Source organism: Rhinatrema bivittatum, chromosome 1, assembly GCF_901001135.1.
Source record: "Rhinatrema bivittatum chromosome 1, aRhiBiv1.1, whole genome shotgun sequence".
NCBI classification, from domain to species: Eukaryota; Metazoa; Chordata; class Amphibia; order Gymnophiona; family Rhinatrematidae; genus Rhinatrema; species Rhinatrema bivittatum.
Window position 1 is genome coordinate 538,197,340 of NC_042615.1, and position 20,557 is coordinate 538,217,896.

General features: G+C 43.5%; 1 protein-coding gene across 2 annotated transcripts in view; it reads right to left on the reverse strand.

The window, feature by feature from the left end:
• UGCG (UDP-glucose ceramide glucosyltransferase) overlaps window positions 1–20,557 on the reverse strand; it is a 143,995-nt gene that overhangs the window by 74,286 nt on the left and 49,152 nt on the right. For both annotated transcript variants that reach the window (XM_029614577.1, XM_029614584.1), the window contains one exon: window positions 17,193–17,334. In XM_029614577.1, the coding sequence (XP_029470437.1) occupies window positions 17,193–17,334 (142 nt within the window). The remainder of the gene's footprint in view (window positions 1–17,192; window positions 17,335–20,557) is intronic.

Below are 20,557 nucleotides of genomic sequence, written 5' to 3' on the forward strand. Positions count from 1 at the left end.
AAACCACCAATAAGGGCTGAATAACATAGTCTGGGTAAAACAAATAAGCATGGGTGTAGCTTGCTTATTGCGGCGGTTACTACCCCTAACTAATCAAGCTTGATATTTCATTTGGATGCAGCTCCATCACTGCTCTCTACATCAATGGTGGGGGTGGAAGGGAAATAGAACCAAAGAGCTAAGAGAAACAGATAAGTATGAGAAAAAAAAATGTGTGAAACTTGCTGGGCAGACTGGATGGGCCGTTTGGTCTTCTTCTGCCGTCATTTCTATGTTTCTATGTTTCACAAGATAGGTTGTGTCGTGAAAAATTTTATTTATGTATATATTTAAGGAAACATACATAAATTGTTGAAATACATTTCGTTCGTTTAACCTTTAACCTCTGGTTTGCTAGTAGACTGAATTGCTGTGTCACGAAATTATGTTTGTCTAAAAAGTATGTCACCAACATGAAGACTTTGGAAAGCTCTGGTCTACACTAAGGAAAACGAAATTATCAGGTAAGTAATTTCTCCATTTCCAGACATGTAGACAGACTCAGGACCAGTGGGATATACCAAAGCTACTCAACAGGGTGGGAGGCTGCCCACCTTCCAGACAACATCGCACGTGCAATGGCTGCATCCTCCCGGGCCTGCACATCCAGACGATAAAACCTGGAAAACATGTGTAAGGAGGACCATGTCGCAGCTTGGTAGATATCAACAGGAGAAAGACTAACCTCCGCCCATGACACTGCCTGAGCCCTAGTGGAATGAGCCCTAACTTGAGTAGGCAACAGCTTTCCAGCATCTACATACACGTCCGTAACCCACCTCCTTAATCCAACGACCTATGGTAGCCCGCAAAGCCGGAGCGCCCTGCTTACTCCCACCATGGAGAACAAACTGACAATTTGTCTTTCAAAAGACTCACAGACCTCCAGATACCACATGACAAGACGCTTAGCATCCAAGGAGCACAAAAAGCGAAACTTCTCTGCATCCCTGACCTTATCCAGGGATGGCAAGGAGATAGACTGATTCAAATGAAAGTTCGAGACTACCTTGAGCAAGAAGGATGGAACAGTACGCAGCGAACGCCCCCAGAGTCACCTGAAGGAACAGCTCCCGGTAGGACAATGCCTGCAGCTCAGAAATCAGATGCACAGAACATATAGCCACCAGGAACACAGTCTTCAAAGTCAACAACCATAAGGAAAGGCTACACAGTGGTTGGAATGCAGGGCCTGCCAAGAAGTCCAGCACCAAATTAAACTCCACAATGCAACCGGTAACCTCATGGAAGGCCTAAAGTGCTTCACTCCCTTCAAAAAAATGGGCCACATCAGGAGGAGACTACAAGGAAACACCATTAGAACATAAGAAAATGCCATACTGGGTCAGACCAAGGGTCCATCAAGCCCAGCATCCTGTTTCCAACAGTGGCCAATCCAGGCCATAAGAACCTGGCAAGTACCCAAAAACTAAGTCTATTCCATGTTACCATTGCTAATGTCCGTGGCTATTCTCTAAGTGAACTTAATAGCAGGCCTCTGAAACAGGCAAGAGCCACAACTTGTACTTCAAGGAATTAAGGGCCTAGCCTTTATTCAATCCATCCTGCAAAAAAATTTAAGAATGAGAGGGATCTTAAATGAACGAGGAAGAACACCCCACTTCTCACACCAGGCCTCAAAAACTCATAGAATATAAGATATTCCATACTGGGTCAGACCAAGGGTCCATCAAGCCCAGTATCCTGTTTCCAACAGTGGCCAATCCAAGTCACAAGTACTTGGCAAATTCCCAAACATTAGATCGATCACAAGCTACTACTGCTTATTAATTACCATCATAGCAGTTTATGGATGTATCCTCTAGGAACTTAATCGAAACCTTTTTTAAATTCAGTTACACTAACTACTGTAACCATATCCTCTGACAATGAATTCCAGAGCTTAACTATGCACTGAGTGAAAGAATTTTCTTAGATTTGTTTTAAATAAGCTACTTGCTAACTTAATGGAGTGCCCCCTGATCTATTATCTGAGAGTCTAAATAACGATTTACATTAACAAACCTGCACATAAGCCAAGGAAGTAGAGAACTTGCGAGAGCGGAGTAAAGTGGCAATCACCACAGCGGAATAACCACGTTTAACAGGCCAAGGGCCAAACGGTAAGCAGAATCAAATCGGATCCTTGTGAAGAACCGGTCCCTGCTGAAGCAGATCCATGAGCGGCGGAAGACGAATGGGAACCTCCACCAGGAGTCATCTCAAATCCGTATACCATGGATGCCTGGGCCAGTCTGGCGCCATCAGTAGTACTAGCCCCTGTGGCCTCCGATCTTGAGAATTATCCTGCTCAACAAGGGCCACGGAGGAAAGGCATAAAGCAATCTACTTCCAGCCAGACTTTTACAAAAGTGTCTATTTCCAGAGACCACAGATGTCTCCTGCAACTGCAGAAGCGAGGAACTTTTACATTTCGAGAAGTCGCCAGCAGGTCTAGGATTAGAAGGCCCCAGCGAGTCACAATCAGCTGAAATGCCTCAGCTGACAACTCCCACTCTCCTGGGACCATACTCTTCCTGCTGAGAAAGTCCGCTCTTACGTTGTCTTTTCTTGCAATGTGAGAGACTGAGATTTTCTGCAGATGACCTTCCGCCCATCCTATCAACTGGTCTATTTCCTGCAACACTTGCTGGCTCTTGGTTCCTCCCTGGCAATTAATATAGGCCACCATCGTGTTGTCCAACATTACGAGAAGCGCCAGTCCCTTCTTCCCTCCTCCCGGAGCAAGGCTGCTTTTCGCGCCCTGCTTCGGGAGGAGGGGAAGGGGAACTGGCACGGGGGAAGCCACGATGTCCGGAGGAGGGGGGCTGCAAAAGTAAGTCGCCGAGCGTAGGATTGCCGTCCTCTCCCCTCTCTCAACTTTTTTTTTCACTTTTTTTTTTGCTTCGGGAGGAGGGGAGAGGGGACGGCAATCCCGACTTCCTGGTATCTGTCATTTCAAATGACATTTGAAATGACAGATACCAGCGTGGCCGTGAAGCGTTAGGCCCGAGCACCCAGGTTACTGTATAGGCGCTCTATACAGTAAAATGGGTTGCGCGGGCCTAACGCTTCCCTAACACTTCGCAGACGCGGCATGCATTTGCATGCAATTAGAAGAGAGTATCGAGCGGTAGGTGAAGCGAACTGTGCGTGCGGGGAACGAGGGTGCGTCAGGCACTGCCGCACTCTTTCTACTGCGGCCTTAGAGTATCGACCTGTATGGAATCAGTAGGATTGTGTTTGTCAGAGTGGCGATACAAGGGCAATCAGCACTGGGGCATGGCAGGGATATTTGCCTTATCCCTGGTCCCTCCTCTCCATGCAATTCAGATCCTTGTTCCTTTGATCTTGATTTTTTTCCCCAGATCCTGAAACCCAACCCCCTTCTACTGCCTCCTCTAACTGTAGATTCTTGAGTCTCCCCATTGACAGTCCCTTCCTCCTCCCCTCATCCCCGAGATACCCTCTGTATACTGATAGTCTAGATCCCTTTTTCTCACCCAATAAAAAGAAAAAATTATACAAAGATTGCAAAACATTTTTATGATGTAAAATAAAAGATGGAAATTTGTCAATGTGCTTCAGAATTTTCTAATTTTGCAACAGAAATCTACCCCTGAACTGCTGCAGAAATGTGTAACTGTCTTTTGTTTTACATCCCATCTCCCATCATGCAGTCTCCCTACTACCTTCTCCCCACCTCCCCCAACCCCGCTGTTGTCTCTCAACTAGGATACATAGAAATATGTATTTATTTATTTTAAACACTTTTATATACCGACAACCGTTTGCACATCGTATCGGTTTACAGAGAACTAAAAACTTTAGGCGTTGCCTTTACATGGAACAGTAAACTATGAACTAGGGAACAGCAAACATCTAACAGCACATTAATAGTATTTACAAAGGTAGGAGACAGAATAGATTAACTACAGCTTGGGAACTAGGAAGGCAAGTGGGGTAAGATGGGAAGATATGCAACTTCGGTAACTGGCAAGGCAAGGTTGGACAAATTTACAAAATATTAGACAGAAGTTAGGTTGCAATAGCGTTAAGGTCAGAGGGCAGGTGAGGAGAGGAAGAGGAGGGGAAGGAGAGAGTTGCTATAAACGGCAGGAGTGCTGGAAGATAAAGGAGGTGTACTCAAAGGTTTAGGTGGTTTCAGGAGGGCAGTTCATGGAGGAAGGAAAGGCCTGTATGAACAGCCAGGTTTTTAGTTTTTTTTTTTTAATTTAGCTGTGGAGGTTTCAGTGCATAGGTCAGGGGGCATGGAATTCCAAAGGGTGGGACCTGCTAGGGAGAATGCTCTGTTCATTGTGGAACTGAGTTTGGTGGATTTAATGGAAGGGGTACGTAGGGTTCCTTGGAGAGCAGTGCGTGTTGGACGGGTGGAAGTGCGAGGAAGAAGGGGAGGGTTGATCCAGTTGGAGTTTTCATTAGTGATACTTTTGTGGATGAGTGAGATAGCTTTGAAAAGGATTCGAGAGTGTATAGGTAGCCAGTGGAGATCGATAAGAGTAGGTGTAATGTGGTCACATTTTTTGGAATTAGTGAGGATACGTGCTGAGGCATTTTGTAAGAGTTGTAGAGGTTTGGTATATGTGGCAGGGAGGCCAAGGAAAAGAGTTACAGTAGTCAATCTTAGAAAAAATAATAGATTGTAGTACTGTGCGAAAATCAGAGAAGTAGAGAAGGGGGTCTGAGTTTTTTTTATAGTTTGTAGTTTGAAATAGCAGTCACTAAGGATGGATTTGATGAAGGGTTTGAAAGAAAGAGAGTTGATTGTCGATGAGGACACCCAGACTACGGGTGTGAGTGGGGAATGTCGTGGTGGAGTAGGTGAGGGGAATGGAAGGTGGTGGACGCTTGTTGGAGAGGATGAGGAGTTCAGTTTTTTGGGGGTTGAGTGCAAGGTGCATGTCGGTGAGTAGTCTGTTGATGGCAGTCAGGCATGATTCCCAGTTTTGAAGAGCAGTTTGCAGAGAGTCGGTGAAGGGGAACAGAATTTGAACATCATCTGCGTAGATGAAGTGTTCGAAACCAAGTTTGGTGAGGAGGGTAGTGAGGGGAAGCATATAAATGTTGAAAAGGGTGGATGAGAGAGAGGAGCCCTGGGGCACACCTTGGTTAAGGCTCATAGGGTTGGATTCATTGCTATCAATGGAGACTGTGTAGTGACGATTTTGTAAGTATGAAATAATCCAGGAAAGGGCGGTGCCGGAGATTCCAATACTGCAGAGGATGTTGATAAGGATAGTGTGATTCACAGTATCAAAAGCAGCAGAGATGTCTAGCATGGCTATGAGAAAAAAACTCCCTGTGTCGAAGCTTTTGACGATGGTGTCAGTCAGGGAAAGTAGTAGTTTTTCGGTGCTCAAATTTTTTCGAAAGCCGTATTGTGTGGAAGGAAGAACGTTGTTTTGTTCAAGGTATTCAGATAGGCGAGAGTTGACTAATTTTTCTAGGATTTTGGACAGGAAAGGTAGATTGGAGATGGGTCTAAAATTGGCTAGGGTGGAGGGATCAAGATTGGGTTTTTTTTAAGGATAGGTTTGACCACCGCCTGTTTTAATAAATAAAGAACAACGAATGTATGTTATCTACCTTTCCCTTCATAGTCCTCCTGACCTACATCAATATAAGCTCTGAGCCTCCCGCCATCTAATATATGGCTCCCATACCTTATGAAATCAAGGCAGAGAATCATGAATTACAGATACTTTACAGTGTATAAAGTAGCAAGTGTAAGTTGAACATTAAGTTTAAGGGGAACCCCAGGCTTACGCCAACAAGCTCCTAACTCGCATTGTGCTGCCACAATTATAAACTGAATTAGTCAGCAAAACCGTTCAGTGACCATGCCAAGATCTATTTTAAAAAAAAGTAAGAATAATCTTGACTTATATTCAATCTTGTAACCTGTGACTTCGAAGATGAAATCCAAAACCAATTGCCAGTAGTCAACCACTTTAGGGCATTCCCACCATATATGACAGAAATGGCCTAAGTTCCCATACTCCTGCCAGCACTTGTCAGACATCTCTGAAAACATTTTGGATATTCTGGCTGGTGTGAGGTACCAGCAGTATAGTAATTTATATCCATTCTCAATGACTCTGGAGGAAACCAGACTCCTGCCCATCGTTTTGTAACAAGTCCCAGTCAGAAAGTTTGTGTCACCTGCATATCCTGCTCCCAGGCTAGTACATGTTTGGGTTTTGTAACCACTTTGCCCAATAATAATGAATACATTTTAGAAATGGCCTTGGGCACATTCGGTTTTGAGCAGTACTCTTCGAAATGTGATTTTGGTCTTCGTAAGGCTGACAAAAGCAGTTGAGAAGGGGCAAAGGAGGACAATTGCAAAAAAAGAAAATCAGTCCCACTCCGCCAGTGAGTATTTCTGAGAAATCACTTCAGAGGAATAAACGGAACTCCCATACCAAACCTGCTCCAACCTAGTGATCCCCACACGGTGCCAAAAATTAATAACTGATTTCTCCAAACCAGGGGGAAACAAACTTAAGTAGAAAGGAGGATTGAGGCCACAGTGAATGATCCCCCATTAACTGATTCTTAAACTGCTCCCAAATGAAACATGTGAGCCATGTAAGAGGAGAAGCCCTTCTTAAAAGTGCGGATGTGCCATCATAGGACCATACAAAATGTTCCAAAGAGTGCAGTCCAACTAAATCCTGCTCTATCATAGTCCACCATTTGCGGTTGAGCAAGGTATGCCTCTCAAATATGACTCACAGCTGGGATGCAGCACTGATGCAGCAGTCTCCCCAGTGGTGGCAACCCCTTCAAATCTGGAGCGCTCAACCCCAGCCTACCCTCACCATTGATGCCTCCCAGATGGAGTGGGGAGCACATGTTGCGGGCCTCCATGCCCAGGGACTTTGGTCTGCAAAAGAATTGCAGTGCCAGATCAACCTTTTGGAGCGGAGAGCGATTCTGTGCGCCTTACAGGTGTTCGAGAGCAACTCCTGAACAAGGTGGGGTTCTGGTGCAAAGACGGGTATCCATGTGCTATCTGAACAAATGGGGGAATGGGGTCCTTCACCCTTTGTCAGGAGACATTTGGTAGTAGGTCATCAACAACAGCATCACCCTCATGGCAGGGTACCTCCCAGGGTGGACAACACCCTAGCAGGTGCCGTGTGCCGAGCATTCTGGCCTCACGAATGGTCCCTCAGTCAAAAGGTAGCAAACTGGATTTTTTGCTCCTGGAGGACCCTGGACATAGACCTCTTTGCCTCCTTGGAGAACAGGAAAGTACACTACTTCTGCTCACTGGGTCAGAAGAGCAGCGGATCAATGGTGGATGCTTTTTTGATGCAACGGGCTGCTGTACACTTACCCTCTCCTTCTCTCACATCGAAAATACTCCAGAAGTTGCAACAGGATTAGAACTCTGTGATCCTGATCGCCCCCTACTGATCCCATCAGGTCTGGTTTCCGACCATCCAAGACCTGGCCTTGTGCCCTTTGATCCGATTGTGAATGGCTCTGGACTAATCACCCAGGACCAGGGCAGGCTCTGCCACCCCAACCTACAAACCCTGGCTCTCAAGGCTTGGATGTTGATTGTGCAGGCCCTCTGCCTTTTGGAGGGGGTATTATGTGTTATTCTGGAGTCCAGAAAACCATCTTACAATCTAAAGTGGAAAAGGTTTTCATCTTGGTGTGAGGGACTTGGTCTGGACCCTTTTTCTTGTTCCCCCTCCCTCATTCTTGGACTACCTGTTATCCCTCTCCGAATCTGATCTGCAGACCACTTCAATGAGAGTTCACCTCAGTGCTATCAGGGCATACCATCGGGGTGCAGATGGAACGGCGATTTCTTCCCATCCGCTTGTGGGTCGATTCATGAGGGACTTATTACAGCTAAAGCCTCCTACTTGCCCCTCCAGCGGTTTCCTGAGATCTCAATGTGGTCCTCTCGCAGCTCATGAAACCTCTATTTGAACCACTGTAATCTTGCGACATGAAATACCTTTCCTGGAAAGTTGTCTTGGTCACGGTTACATCGGCTCTCAGGGTCAGTGAACTGCAAGCTTTTGTGTAATACCCACCTTATACAAAGCAGGTCCTGCAAATGCACCCAAAGTTCCACCCCAAGGTGGTTTCAGAGTTCCATCTCAACCAGTCTATTGTGTTGCCTTCTTTTTTCCCAAGGCCTCACGCTTACCAGAGCGAATGTGCTCTTCACACACTGGATTGCAAGAGGGCACTTGCCTTTTACTTGGAACGGACAGCACCCCATCACATCTCTACTCAAAGTTTTGTCTCCTTCAACAAAAACAGGTTAGGAGTCGTGGTCTCCCAAGAAGACCCTATCCCATTGAGTAGCGGACTGCATTGCCTTCTGCTACACATATGTGGGCTTGCAGCTTGATGGTCCCGTCAAAGCCCACTCCATACAGGCCATGTCAGTCTCTATGGCTCACTTGCATGCAGTTCCCTTTCACGAGATTTGCAGAGCAGCGACCTGGAGTTCCCTCCACACATTTGCCTCACATTATTGCCTGGACAAGGATGGCAGGCAGGACTGTCTATTTGGACAGTCTGTCTTCCGTAATCTTTCAGCCACATAAATACCCAACTCTCCCTCCGTGGGCCTCTGTCCTTGGGTGCAGGCTTGCTCCTGTGATTGTTACCGCTCCAGTTGTGCACGTTGGCCCCAGTTCTCTGCGGCTCATGTATGGAGCAGCCTGAAACTACTTAATCACCCATGTGTGAGGACTACCATCCTGCTTGCCCTTGGAGAAAGAGTTGTTTACCTGTAAAAGGTGTTCTCTAAGGAGAGCAAGGTGGTTAGTCTTCATGGTTAGCGGCATGCTGGGCATGCTCAGTGTGCCAGTCAGTTTCTAGAAACTTTGACAAAAGTTTTCTGTGCCAGGCTCCATCCGATGTCACCCATGTGAGGCCTAACATCCTGCTGTCCTTGGAGAACACCTGTTACTAGTAAGCAACTCAACTTTATCCTTCTGACGATTTAAACCTGAGAACATTGTTGTTGCTATCTCCATCTGCATGCTACAATTTTGAGAAGATTTTGGATGTCACCCTTGACTTTTTAAAATTACATTGCACGTCTCCTGAAAGAGCTATGTATAGTGAAATGTTAGATGTTGGGATATTGTTTTAAGTATTATATGAATGATGTGTGGTTGAGAGTATGAGTGAATCCTTTTTAGATAAGGATGGTATATGTGTGTATATATATATATATATATATATATACACATATACATATATATATATACATATACATATATATATATATATATACATACACATACACATATACATACATACATACATACACACACACACACACTTTTGTGGGATTAGATTTGTATATTTTAATTAAAATTTTTTTGGTACTGTCTACTATTTTTTGATTGGTGAATATATCCAGCATCTAATAGTCATATAAGTTTATCCCTCTAACTTTAGATCTGCTATTGAGCAGTTTAAAGTTAGTGAGATAAGGCTGAATATCGGCACTTACCTGGCTAAATTAGCTGGATAAGTAGCTCTGTCATAGAATCCCCTGGTTATACCCGTCCACTTAACCAGCCTTTTAGCCAGACAAATAGTTTTCTGGCTAAGTAGCGGCCACACTGTAGCCAAATATTGAAACAGCTCCTCTTAACTGGATAAGTCCAAACTTATCTGACTAAGTAGTGCTGAATTTTGACCTATAAGTATTTTCTTGGCCTTCCTATGTAATGATGGAATTGAGATTTTGCCACCCTTAAGCCCTGTTGGTTCTGTCGCCCTTCCCCCATAAGGTCAGACAACAGGGAGCAGAAGATCTAAGGCAAAGTCAGAGTATAGCAAACAGCTGTACAGCAAGTGACAAACAATGCCTTGTTTCTGAATTTTAAACTAACAATAACGAATAAAGTATGACCACTGATGGTCGAGACGTATTGTCCTCTTTAAATGGTTAAAGATTCTTTGTCTACACTTTTCGCATGCCCCTGAGGAAGCTATCAAGCGAAACACTGGCCATGTAGGGCTGTATAATGTTTGCATCTCAAGAGTCTATCTTTTAATATTATTTGAGATTGGAGGACTATTTTTAAGAAAATTATAAAAATTACAAAAAATATATTTTTGAAGTATTAAAAGAATGATGAAGGTGAATGATTAGAAGACCGGTTGGGGTCTTGTTTTGAAGTCACACAACATCAGACTTGCTGACACCTTCGTAGGCTAATATTTCAATATTGTTTTGGGTTCTACACTTAATATGGAAAGCCAATACTACCTTTGGTAGAAACTTTGGATATGTGTGTATACAAAGCACCACCCTATTGCAGAAGAAAGCAGAATTGCTTACCTGTAATAGGTGTTACCTGAGGACAGCAAGATATCAGTCCTCACACATGGGAGATATCTGATGAAGCCCAGCACAGAACATACATCTCAAAGATTCTACAGCTTTCAGCATGCTCTACTGAGGATGTGAATGTGTATCCCCTCCCTGTTTCTCAGGCAGAGTCCCTCAGTCCATGATATAGCAAATATATGGAAAAACCAATTCCCAGGGGAGGCGGGCAGGTTTCGTGAGGATTGACTTCCTGCTGTCCTCTGAGAACACCTGTTACAGGTAAGCAACTCTGCTTTTTCCAAGGGCAATCAGGATGGCAATCCTCACTCCTGGGTGATTCCCAAGCCAGAGGCTGCTGAAAAACAGAAAAAAAATGGGGGAAACACTTTAGTGTGAAAGCACCATCATTTTCCCCCTCTTTTCCAGTGAGGAAGCCAACCCATAAAGGTTCTAGGAAGGAAGAATTGGGGTTTTCTCCTCAAAAAGACTAGACAATAGACAGAGACCTCAATGTGCAGCAAGGCATCCGAAGGCAGGGGCGTAACGCGAGCACAGGGCGAGAAGCCCACTAAATCGTGCAAAAAACAGACAGACAAAAGCTTTCTGACAGTGAGCTATAACTAGCACCAGTAGGCCTAGGACCCAGAGGGTACAGGCAAAGGCACAAATTTCCAAGTAAGAGAGGAAAAAACATCCCTGAATCAAGACCGATGGTCTGACAAAGTCAGATGAGGTGAACACTACAAGGAAGCAAACCCCTGGGCTGCCTGGACAAAGGAGACAGACTCTAGTTTGTAGAAAATACAAATGGGAGACTTTCCAACCATATGAACCCCCTGCCAATGCCAGCAGGGAGTTGCCGCTGAGGCAGGTACAGCCCTCAGAGCCCATTCCCCTCAGTAAGATACTGAGAGAATCCTAGACTTTAGCAGAATAAGAACAACCTAAGAAAGAAGTCTGTAAACCTCTCTGCTGGCAGCAAAAGTGGGAATGCTGCAAGAGGCAGCCCCTGTGGAAGAGAATTTCTTTACCGATCTGGGAACCAAGAGAGTCCCACAGAAGGAATAGTCTGATCCACAGAGCAGCCTACCCACCAACTGAGCCTAGGTATCAAACATATGGCTAAGATAACCTGTTTTTCTACCTGATAATGCCAAGGCATACCAGAATCATCCATGTCTGCCAACGAACACATCTACTGACATGGTCACCTCTGAAAGAGGAGAAAAGAACCTGTCACTGCAATATATGTCGGGAGACCCCTTTGTGTGATCCTTCACTCCCAACCCAAATCACCCAAGATAAGGTGAGCTGTCTGAATCAAACATGCCAGTGAAGAAATAGAGGGAGGAGAAACCTCCCCTCAGAGGTAAAGCGTCACCCAACTCGACAGAGATGAGTTGGTGCAGCACGAAGTGAACTATGCATGATGCGCTCAGCAAGTATCCAACAAGGCAACTCTGCCCATGTGAGAGGTATTCTCATCTGTTACTAGGGAACCCTCAACCCTATAAGGATTCCCGATCCAGGTAACCTATTGTCTGCAACAAGACACACCCCCGCTGCACAATAATGCAATGGGAAAGTGAGAGCTCCCAAAGGGCAGTTTTCATATCCCATGCGAAAACAGAGGGTGGCTGCCACTTAGAGACTAAGCCAACTCGGAGGATGGGATGTGAAAAAAAAAAAAAAAAAAAATTCAACTTATGACTCTGAGAAGACTAAAACCACTACTGACACCCACCAACTTCCGCTCAGTACCTCAAGCCTTAATCTTTGCCAGTACTGACTACTGTAACGCTCTACTACTGGGCCTACCATACACCACAATAAGACCACTACAGATACTCCAAAACACAGCGGCAAGAATTTTAACTGGAAAAAGCAAAAAAGAGACCATATCACCGAAACCTTAATAGAACTACACTGGTTACCCGTTGAACAAAGAATACAATTCAAGACTTTATGCACCATACATAAATTAATACACGACGAAAAAGCGGAGTGGCTGAACACAGCCCTACGTGTTCATACCCCCCCCCCCCCCCCCCAGAAATCTGAGATCAGCAAACAAAGCACTGCTAACTATTCCCTCAGTAAAGATGGCCAGACTAACACAGGTAAGGGATAGGGCCCTATCTCTAGCAGGACCCACAATATGGAACAATATGCCATTAGAAATCAGACTACAAAGTAACATCAAAACCTTCAAAAAAAGTTTAAAAATATGGCTATTTAAGCAAGCATACCACAAAGAGAACTGAGAGCAGAAAAACAGGGAAATTTTGGTTGTAGCCAGCCTAGCTCACACTCACACACCTTGTTTCTTTAAGTGTGTGCCTCTCATTACGTTATCCTAAACTATTCTTTCTTTTTAAACAACAAAGAACCAAAATAAAGGAGTACGATATCTCATAACCGAATAAGAGGAAACTGGACATGACTTATAACACTCACCAAATTATATTTTTTATGAAACTATGTTACAGTAAATTAACGGCACCTGTCTAAGAGTTTAGAATTCCAGATACTGGATCTAACACACAGTTTTTGTGCCCTATTGTAAACCGTTGTGATGGCACCCGCTTAACGACGGTATAGAAGACTTTAATTAAATAAACAAACAAACAAACAAACAAGCAAGCAAGCACCGAGCAGAAAACAAGGCACTGAGAGGGGAACCTACTGAAAGCACCTCTCGAAAATCAAAAGTCAGACCTCTCACCCCCGATTCGGAGGGAGAGCACACTGTTCAACCGGCTCAGTTCAATTCTGGAATCCTTCCACTCTCAGGACAAGAGTAGGGCACAATTGTTGATCTATGAGGTCCTCATGGCGACTAGAACAGTCATTGGTAGCCGACTAGATGGACACTAGGGCCAACATGGCAACCAGGCACAGGAAAAACCAGCAAAAGTGACCCAGCCCATGTTGCTGTACTGATTCATATGAATCAAGGGCTGCAGTGCTGCCCCATTTGGCATCATGCGTCGGAGAGGGAATGCATCCAGGAGGTTCCCCTTAAAGGAGATCCAGAGTGTAAGCCAATGAGGAAGGAAGCCTGACACTCCTTGAAACTTGAGTCAATAGGATCGTATTCTCGGCCAAGACCTCCCAGCACACCAGCGACTGCAGCGCACCACTATGGGATGTCTGCTAGAACCAAAACAGCACATGCACACACGCCAGGGGGTACCTAGTAACTGTAGTGCCCCTTCGCTATTCTGCATACTGCAACAGAAGCGCCTTGCACTTATGCTGCAGTACTCCATCAAGCAGACAGCGATGTGCATGCATGGTAAGATGCTGCACCCATGGGCCTAGCAGTCTATGCCGTGGCCTGGTTGGACACAAACAGCGGTGGTGGACTGCATGTGAGATGTCACTGCTGGTGTCCAATAGCACACCTGGGTGCTAGACACAGGAAGGCACTAAAAAGCAGCTCTGGTGCCACCTGCCAATGGCTCCTAATAGCATTCAAGAGCCACTACCATGACATACCTGGCACAGGCAGTCCAGCATGGAAGTATATGTAGGTATGCACGGTGATGGTGCGCAATACCGGTTCACTCTGTGATGTACCTACCACATGCACTGGGTCTCACTCACAACAGGAATATCAGTGATGGTACCTGTAGCAATGTGGTAGTGCTCCCACCCATGGCATCCTGGCACTCCACGTTGCCAATAGTGATAGTAGAGCACCTGGCAAATGGAGGCATATACTACCCTTGTCAATGGAAACTCCACCGTCAGCGCGCCATGGTTCCGATGATGCATTATGGGGCCAGCAGCACTCACCGCGTGCAAACAAGGTGCCAACTATCTCCATGTGTCGCTTGGAAGCATCCCATGATGCCTACACACCAACAGCAAGAACATCATCAACAATCCCAGAAAGTCACCAGCGCTAGCCAGTCATCTAGGTATGGGAAGACCTGGATGCCTTGACAACAAAGGTATACTGCTATTACAGTCAGACATTTGATGAAGACTCTCAGTACCACTAAGTTTGAAGAGGGATACTCAATACTGGTAATGAGAGTTCATCACAACCGTAGATAAAGACAGTGGGAGAGATGAATGGGTATATAAAGCATAAGCATCCTTTAAATCCCCGGTACATATCTATTCCCCCTTCTGGATGAAGGGGAGAATCATGTGAAGGGAGTTAATTTTGAATTTCTCCCCAAGTAGACTCTTGGTTAGGCTTCTTAAATCCAGGATAGGTCTCAATCCCTTGGTTTTCTTGAGTATAAGGAACTAGTGGAAGTAGAACCCCCTGGCCACGATGAGTGGAACATGTTCTATCACTAGTTGACTTGAGAGGAGACTCCACCTCCAGGCGGAGTTGCATGAGTAAGACTAATCCAGAATGAACACTGAGCAAAGAGAAAGAATGGGAAGATGAAAGGTAAGCAGTATCTGGTATCTACAATTGAGTATTCAGTGGTCTTTGGTAATGTTGCGCCATTCCTCCAAGAAGAGCTGGATCCTCCCTCCCCCACCGGGAATGATGATCAAAAATTGGCCCAGATTTAGGTGGTGGTGGCGGCATTCTCGCTGTCTGCTTTGGGCCTGAAGCTGTTGCTATTGCAGAAGCAGAGATGGGATCCAGTACTTTTGAAATTGCCAGAAAGGGCATTTCTGGAAATAAATCATTTTAAAAGTGTAATATGGCTGGCAGTTGATTTGAACAACTAAATTGACCAAGTCTATCAGAAACTTACTACTTAACATTTCTAAACATACACAGCGCTGTGCAAAAATATAAGAGACAATCCCTGCTCAATAGATCTTACAATCTAATCAATACAAACATACAGGGCAAAACAGACTTGGGAGTTTCATATAGTAAAACTGGTTAAAATTAGTTGATGAACCTGAAGCTGGACAATCAGGCTTAAGTTTTAAAAGCAGCCCCAAAACAGTGGGTTTTTAGATAGGATTTGAACAAAGAGAGAGAGAGCATGAAGCACCAGCTCAGGAAGTCTATTACAAACAAATGGTGTAACCAGGTAGAAAGCATGGAGTCGAGAATTGATGGTAGAGAAGGACATAGATAAGAGTGACTTGTCCTGGCACAAGAACAGCAGCATCATCCTTGTCCTAGGCCTGACAGCATACTTAGGATAATCTCAGAGGAAGCAAAATTCAGAAGTTCCTATCAGTTTGAAGGAAGCAGAGAGAGGAGGTAGTGTCACTGGGTAGTTGCTAGCATATGACAGTGCCAAAATCATCAAATAGTTAAAAATTGTTAAAGATCACTGCAAACCTGCCAGACTTCTCTTTCCTTCAACTTACCTTGCAAGCACCTACCTGCAGGTAAGGAACAATAGCATCTATGAGTTTACTAGAAAAAAGAAAAAAAAAGACCTCTCCCCTACCTCTCTCTCCTTCATTTGCCTACATTTTCACTCCTCCTGCTTTTTCCCATCACAATCTCTTTGCTTTTTCTTTCTGCTATTTCTCCCCAGCCGTTTCTTCCTTTTCCCCTTCACCAGCTTATCTTCCTCAAGTAAGAGAGTCTTATCAGGCTTCTGCCCCCCTCTGATCAGTAACAGCAACAACTTTATTGATTTTCAAAGGCCACTCTCCCCCATTTCCAACTAATGTCACACAACTCCTTCAGCTACTCATGCTTTGCATCTTCTTAAGAGTAGGCAGAGCTGGCACTATCTTAAAGACAGACCCCAAAATAACCCACAAAAGACTACCAGTCCTCCAATGACTACAGTTTAGGAACAACTGATCTAATTGTGCTTGTCCTTGAATGCAGTGCCTCGTTTTAAGTTCCATTTAACAATACGAAAGCAGATTAAGCAAAAACGAAATGGATACATAGTTCTCTAGTTTTAGAATGAAAAAGAGGCTTGTTTCTACTGTGTTCAGCTTTCTTCTGGCTATTTTAAATGAATTATACCCTAAAACTAAGAAATGTTTTACTTAAATGACATTTATACTTTCGCCTCTATATTCCCTCTGCTGGATGGAGATAGTAGAGAAACTGCAGCATCTCACTGCATATTTGTTCTTTGGTCAGCAAGAGGGAGGGAGAAGATATAAAACTGTGCTTAGCAGCAGAAAATACTCCCAATAACAAGATGTTAAAAATCCTTACTTCTGTGCATTGCTACCACTATTCCTTCTTCTGGATGCCTTTTCTCAACACATCAGCTGTTTTCCTCCCTTTATGCCTAGAAGCTATGTCAAGCCTAGTTACCAATATACTTAATCCAGTAAATAGCAGAAGCAATCTGGTAATTTAAAAAGTTCAATTTGTCATCTAAAAATAATCAACAGCAGAATGGTCTTTTGGCAGCAAATGCACTGAAAATCATGTACACAGTTCTACACTGTAGTGGCATAGCCAAGCAATTAAAAAGCAGAACCCCATGAATTTCAGTATTATAACCTGCCTCTCCTTCCCTCTGTTCTTAGTTATCTCATTTCTTTTTTGCAAACATATATATGTTTTTACTTATATTTGGTTGGAATAAAGGCTATGGCACACATATCCTTATTAAAACCAAGTATGATTGAGATCCCTATCTGGCTGAAGATACAGAATTCATACAGTAGTGTAGAGAGCTTTAAACAATCAGCAACCCAAAATGCTGGGAAGAGTTCAGTAAGAAGAGTCAAAGCATACAAACACTGACTCATCTTTAAGAATAAGAAAAGGATAAAAGAGGGAAGTCTTAATCTGACTTCCTTGAACTGCTGATTGAATAACTAGGCAGCACTTGCTGATAGAATTGATGCTTTAATCTCATAAAATGTCAGTAGAGTATGCACATACCTTTGGATAATCCAGTTCAAAGAAAGTTTCCAAATTGTTAATGAGGTTGGGATCTACACCTTTTAATGGTTTTAGAAGTGAAACACCAGATAATTTACTGTAGGGTTGCTTGTCTGTTGCCTTCTTATTTAAATGCAGTCGCCTACAAAGGAAATAAAATTGATGTACTTTTCAGCAGCAATAAACTGATGCCCCATAAGTAAGGGGGAATGCTACAAGTTACGCCATAACTTGGTCAAAGTTGAAATTATGAAGCACATTAACATGATTAAAAATAGTGCCAGACTGTACTGTACTAACTATTTTTGTTTTGCATTAAAAGGAGTACCTATAATAAAATTGATCATATTTGTATTTAACTGCTTTCTGGTACATCTGAACTATCCAACCATTTGAATACACTGTAAAAATGTTAATTGTCTGTACAGCACACAGACCTTTACCAGAAATTCTGTACCTAAAGGTCATGAAGGACTTCCTAAAATGCAGTAGGGGACAGAAAAATAAAACATTTGCCACATATATTCATTATGCAAATATAATTAAATTTTCACAACAAATACAAGTTTGAATATTTTTTCCACCCATGCTTACATTTTTATTGAACCTAACTCACTGTTATCTTCTAAAGCTCAGAGTTCTCATCATTATCATGTATGAGACCGAAACAGCTAACATTCAAGAGACAGCCAAGAAAAGCTAAAACCAGAGAATAGTTTCCCAGTAGGTAAACTGGAGTGCTGTTACCAATATTGATGAATATCTCAACATTAACATCTGAACTACAGCTAGAATGAAGCCATGGAAAGCAATTAAAGAAATTCAATTATTAAACCAGGAAATCCCACTCTGCCAACAGCTACACTCCTCTAAAAGGCACATTTTAAATGCTACTTAAATTCTTGATTCACATTTAGATTACAGTTAACAGATTGTCAAAGCTATAACAAGTAGTTAACAAAGAGACCTTCAATTAAGAATAGTAAGTTAATGCTACCTGCTATAAAATAAAGTTTACTTTTCAAACCAAGATGTATTAAATTATCTCAACATGTAAGGCATACTTTCACAGCCTGATTCTACAATTTTATCATAATATTGTTTTCTATTTATGAAAGACAATTGGTTATTTTAAAAAAAAAAAAAAAGCCCATTTCTACTCACAGCTTCTCTTGGCCTACTATACACTAATGATGACTAAAGTTCAAACCATAGATAAATAATGTTCTAAAATGAGAAATCTAAGACATCATTTAACAGCAGGGGGAAAATACACATTAATCACAGATATCCTCAGTTCTCTTCAAATCAAGAAGCAAACTGCTGCAGGAGAAAGCAATATGAATGTGCTAAATGGTATTTGTTGCAACAGATTCTTCAGTGAAATTTGGTCCATAAGAGATTCTAAGTTTCCCTTTTTCAATAAAGTGAGCCAAAACTGTCAATTTCCAATTGACATCACAAAATACAGTTTCTCTCTTCTGTATCAAAGTAGCAATTATTAATTGATAGCATCTCAACAGAAGAACATGCAAAGGAGTAAAATTCAAATGTTCTGATCAAATTTTATTACATGACCCACCTGAATGAAAATTAACCTTGAAAGACTGCTCTAAATGACAATCATAATAGGCATCATGAGGTATGCTGCATGCATCTGGTATCCAGCAGCCTTATATGGTGAAATTGGTCCTTACCTGTTAGTTTTCTTTCCTTTAGTCCTGACAAACCAGTCCAGAGTAACGGAGTTTTTCCTCCTACCAGCAGATGAAGGCAGAGGGCCAATCCCTTTGCCTTCACGACGCCTCTCTACATTACGCAGTCTAGTTGGAGGAGGTGTCAGCAGTCTATTTCCCAAGCTGAATATGCATTCCTTCCAACTACACCAGAGTACCAACATATCCCTCTTTCCCCAGATATGCACTCTGGTATGCCTCTGTTCACTCCCCAGAGTGACTTAAATACTTTATTTCATTGTGATTTTAGGTCTGGCAAAAAAAAAAAAAAAAAATGCATTGAGAAAGCAAATGTTGCTTTCCTGTAACAGGTGTTCTCACAGGACAGCAGGATGTTAGTTCTCACATATGGGTGACATCAGAGGATGGAGCCTAATCACGGAACACTTTTGTCAAAGTTTCTAGAATTTTGACTGGCCCCTACTGGGCATGCCCAGCATAGCACTAAACCTGCAGCCAGCAGGGGTCCCCCTTCAGTCTTGTTTTAAAAGCTACAGGGAGTGCTGAAAAATAAAATAAGAAACGTAACGAACCCAAACACCGCGGGGCGGTGGGCGGGTTTCATGAGAACTAACATCCTGCTGTCCTGTGAGAACACCTGTTACAGGTATGCAACATTTGCTTTCTCACAGGGCAAGCAGGATGGTAGTCCTCACATATGGGTGAGTACCGAGCTGAGGTTGTCCAAGTATGCATCAAATGTACCCAGGTGTGCAAGGCACTAGGACTGGGGTGAAATTTGGCCGAGGGCACCCTGAACCCTACCGGGCAGGCAGAAGGGTGTTGGTACGTCAAGTTATGAATAGGTTATGAAGGACAGATTGGCCTTAGATGGAATCTTGTATTCCAGTCTTGTCCAAGCAATAATAGGATGTAAAGTATGGAGAGAACTCCAGGTGGCAGCCCTGCAAAAGTTAGGCAGCGGCACCGAGCGTAGGTGTGCTACTGAAGTCGCCATGGCCCTCACAAAGTGTGCTTTAACACGGTCTTGAAGTGGAATGCCTGCTTGCTGATAGCAAAAGGATATGCAGTCCGCTAGCCAGGAGGAGAGAGTCTGCTTACCCACAGGCTGTCCCAATTTGATGGAATGGAAAGAGACAAACAATTGAGTGCTTTTCCTGTGGGCAGCTGTACGGTCTAGGTAGAACGCTAGAACTCGTTTACAGTCAAGGGCATGCAGAGCCTGCTCTCCTGGATTGGAATGGGGCCTGGGAAAAAAAAGGTAGGTAATATAATGGATTGAGATGAAACTCTGATACTACCTTAGGCAAGAACTTAGAGTGAGTGCGGAGTACTGCCCGGTCCTGCAGAAGTTTAGTGTAAGGTGGATAGGTAACTAGGGCCTGTAACTCACTAACTCTGCGAGCCGAATATGATAGAGGTGTTTAAAATCATGAGAGGTCTAGAACGGGTAGATGTGAATCGGTTATTTACTCTTTCGGATAGTAGAAAGACTAGGGGGCACGCCATGAAGTTAGCATGGGGCACATTTAAAACTAATCGGAGAAAGTTCTTTTTTACTCAACGCACAATTAAACTCTGAAATTTGTTGCAGAGGATGTGGTTAGTGCAGTTAGTATAGCTGTGTTTAAAAAAGGATTGGATAAATTCTTGGAGGAGAAGTCCATT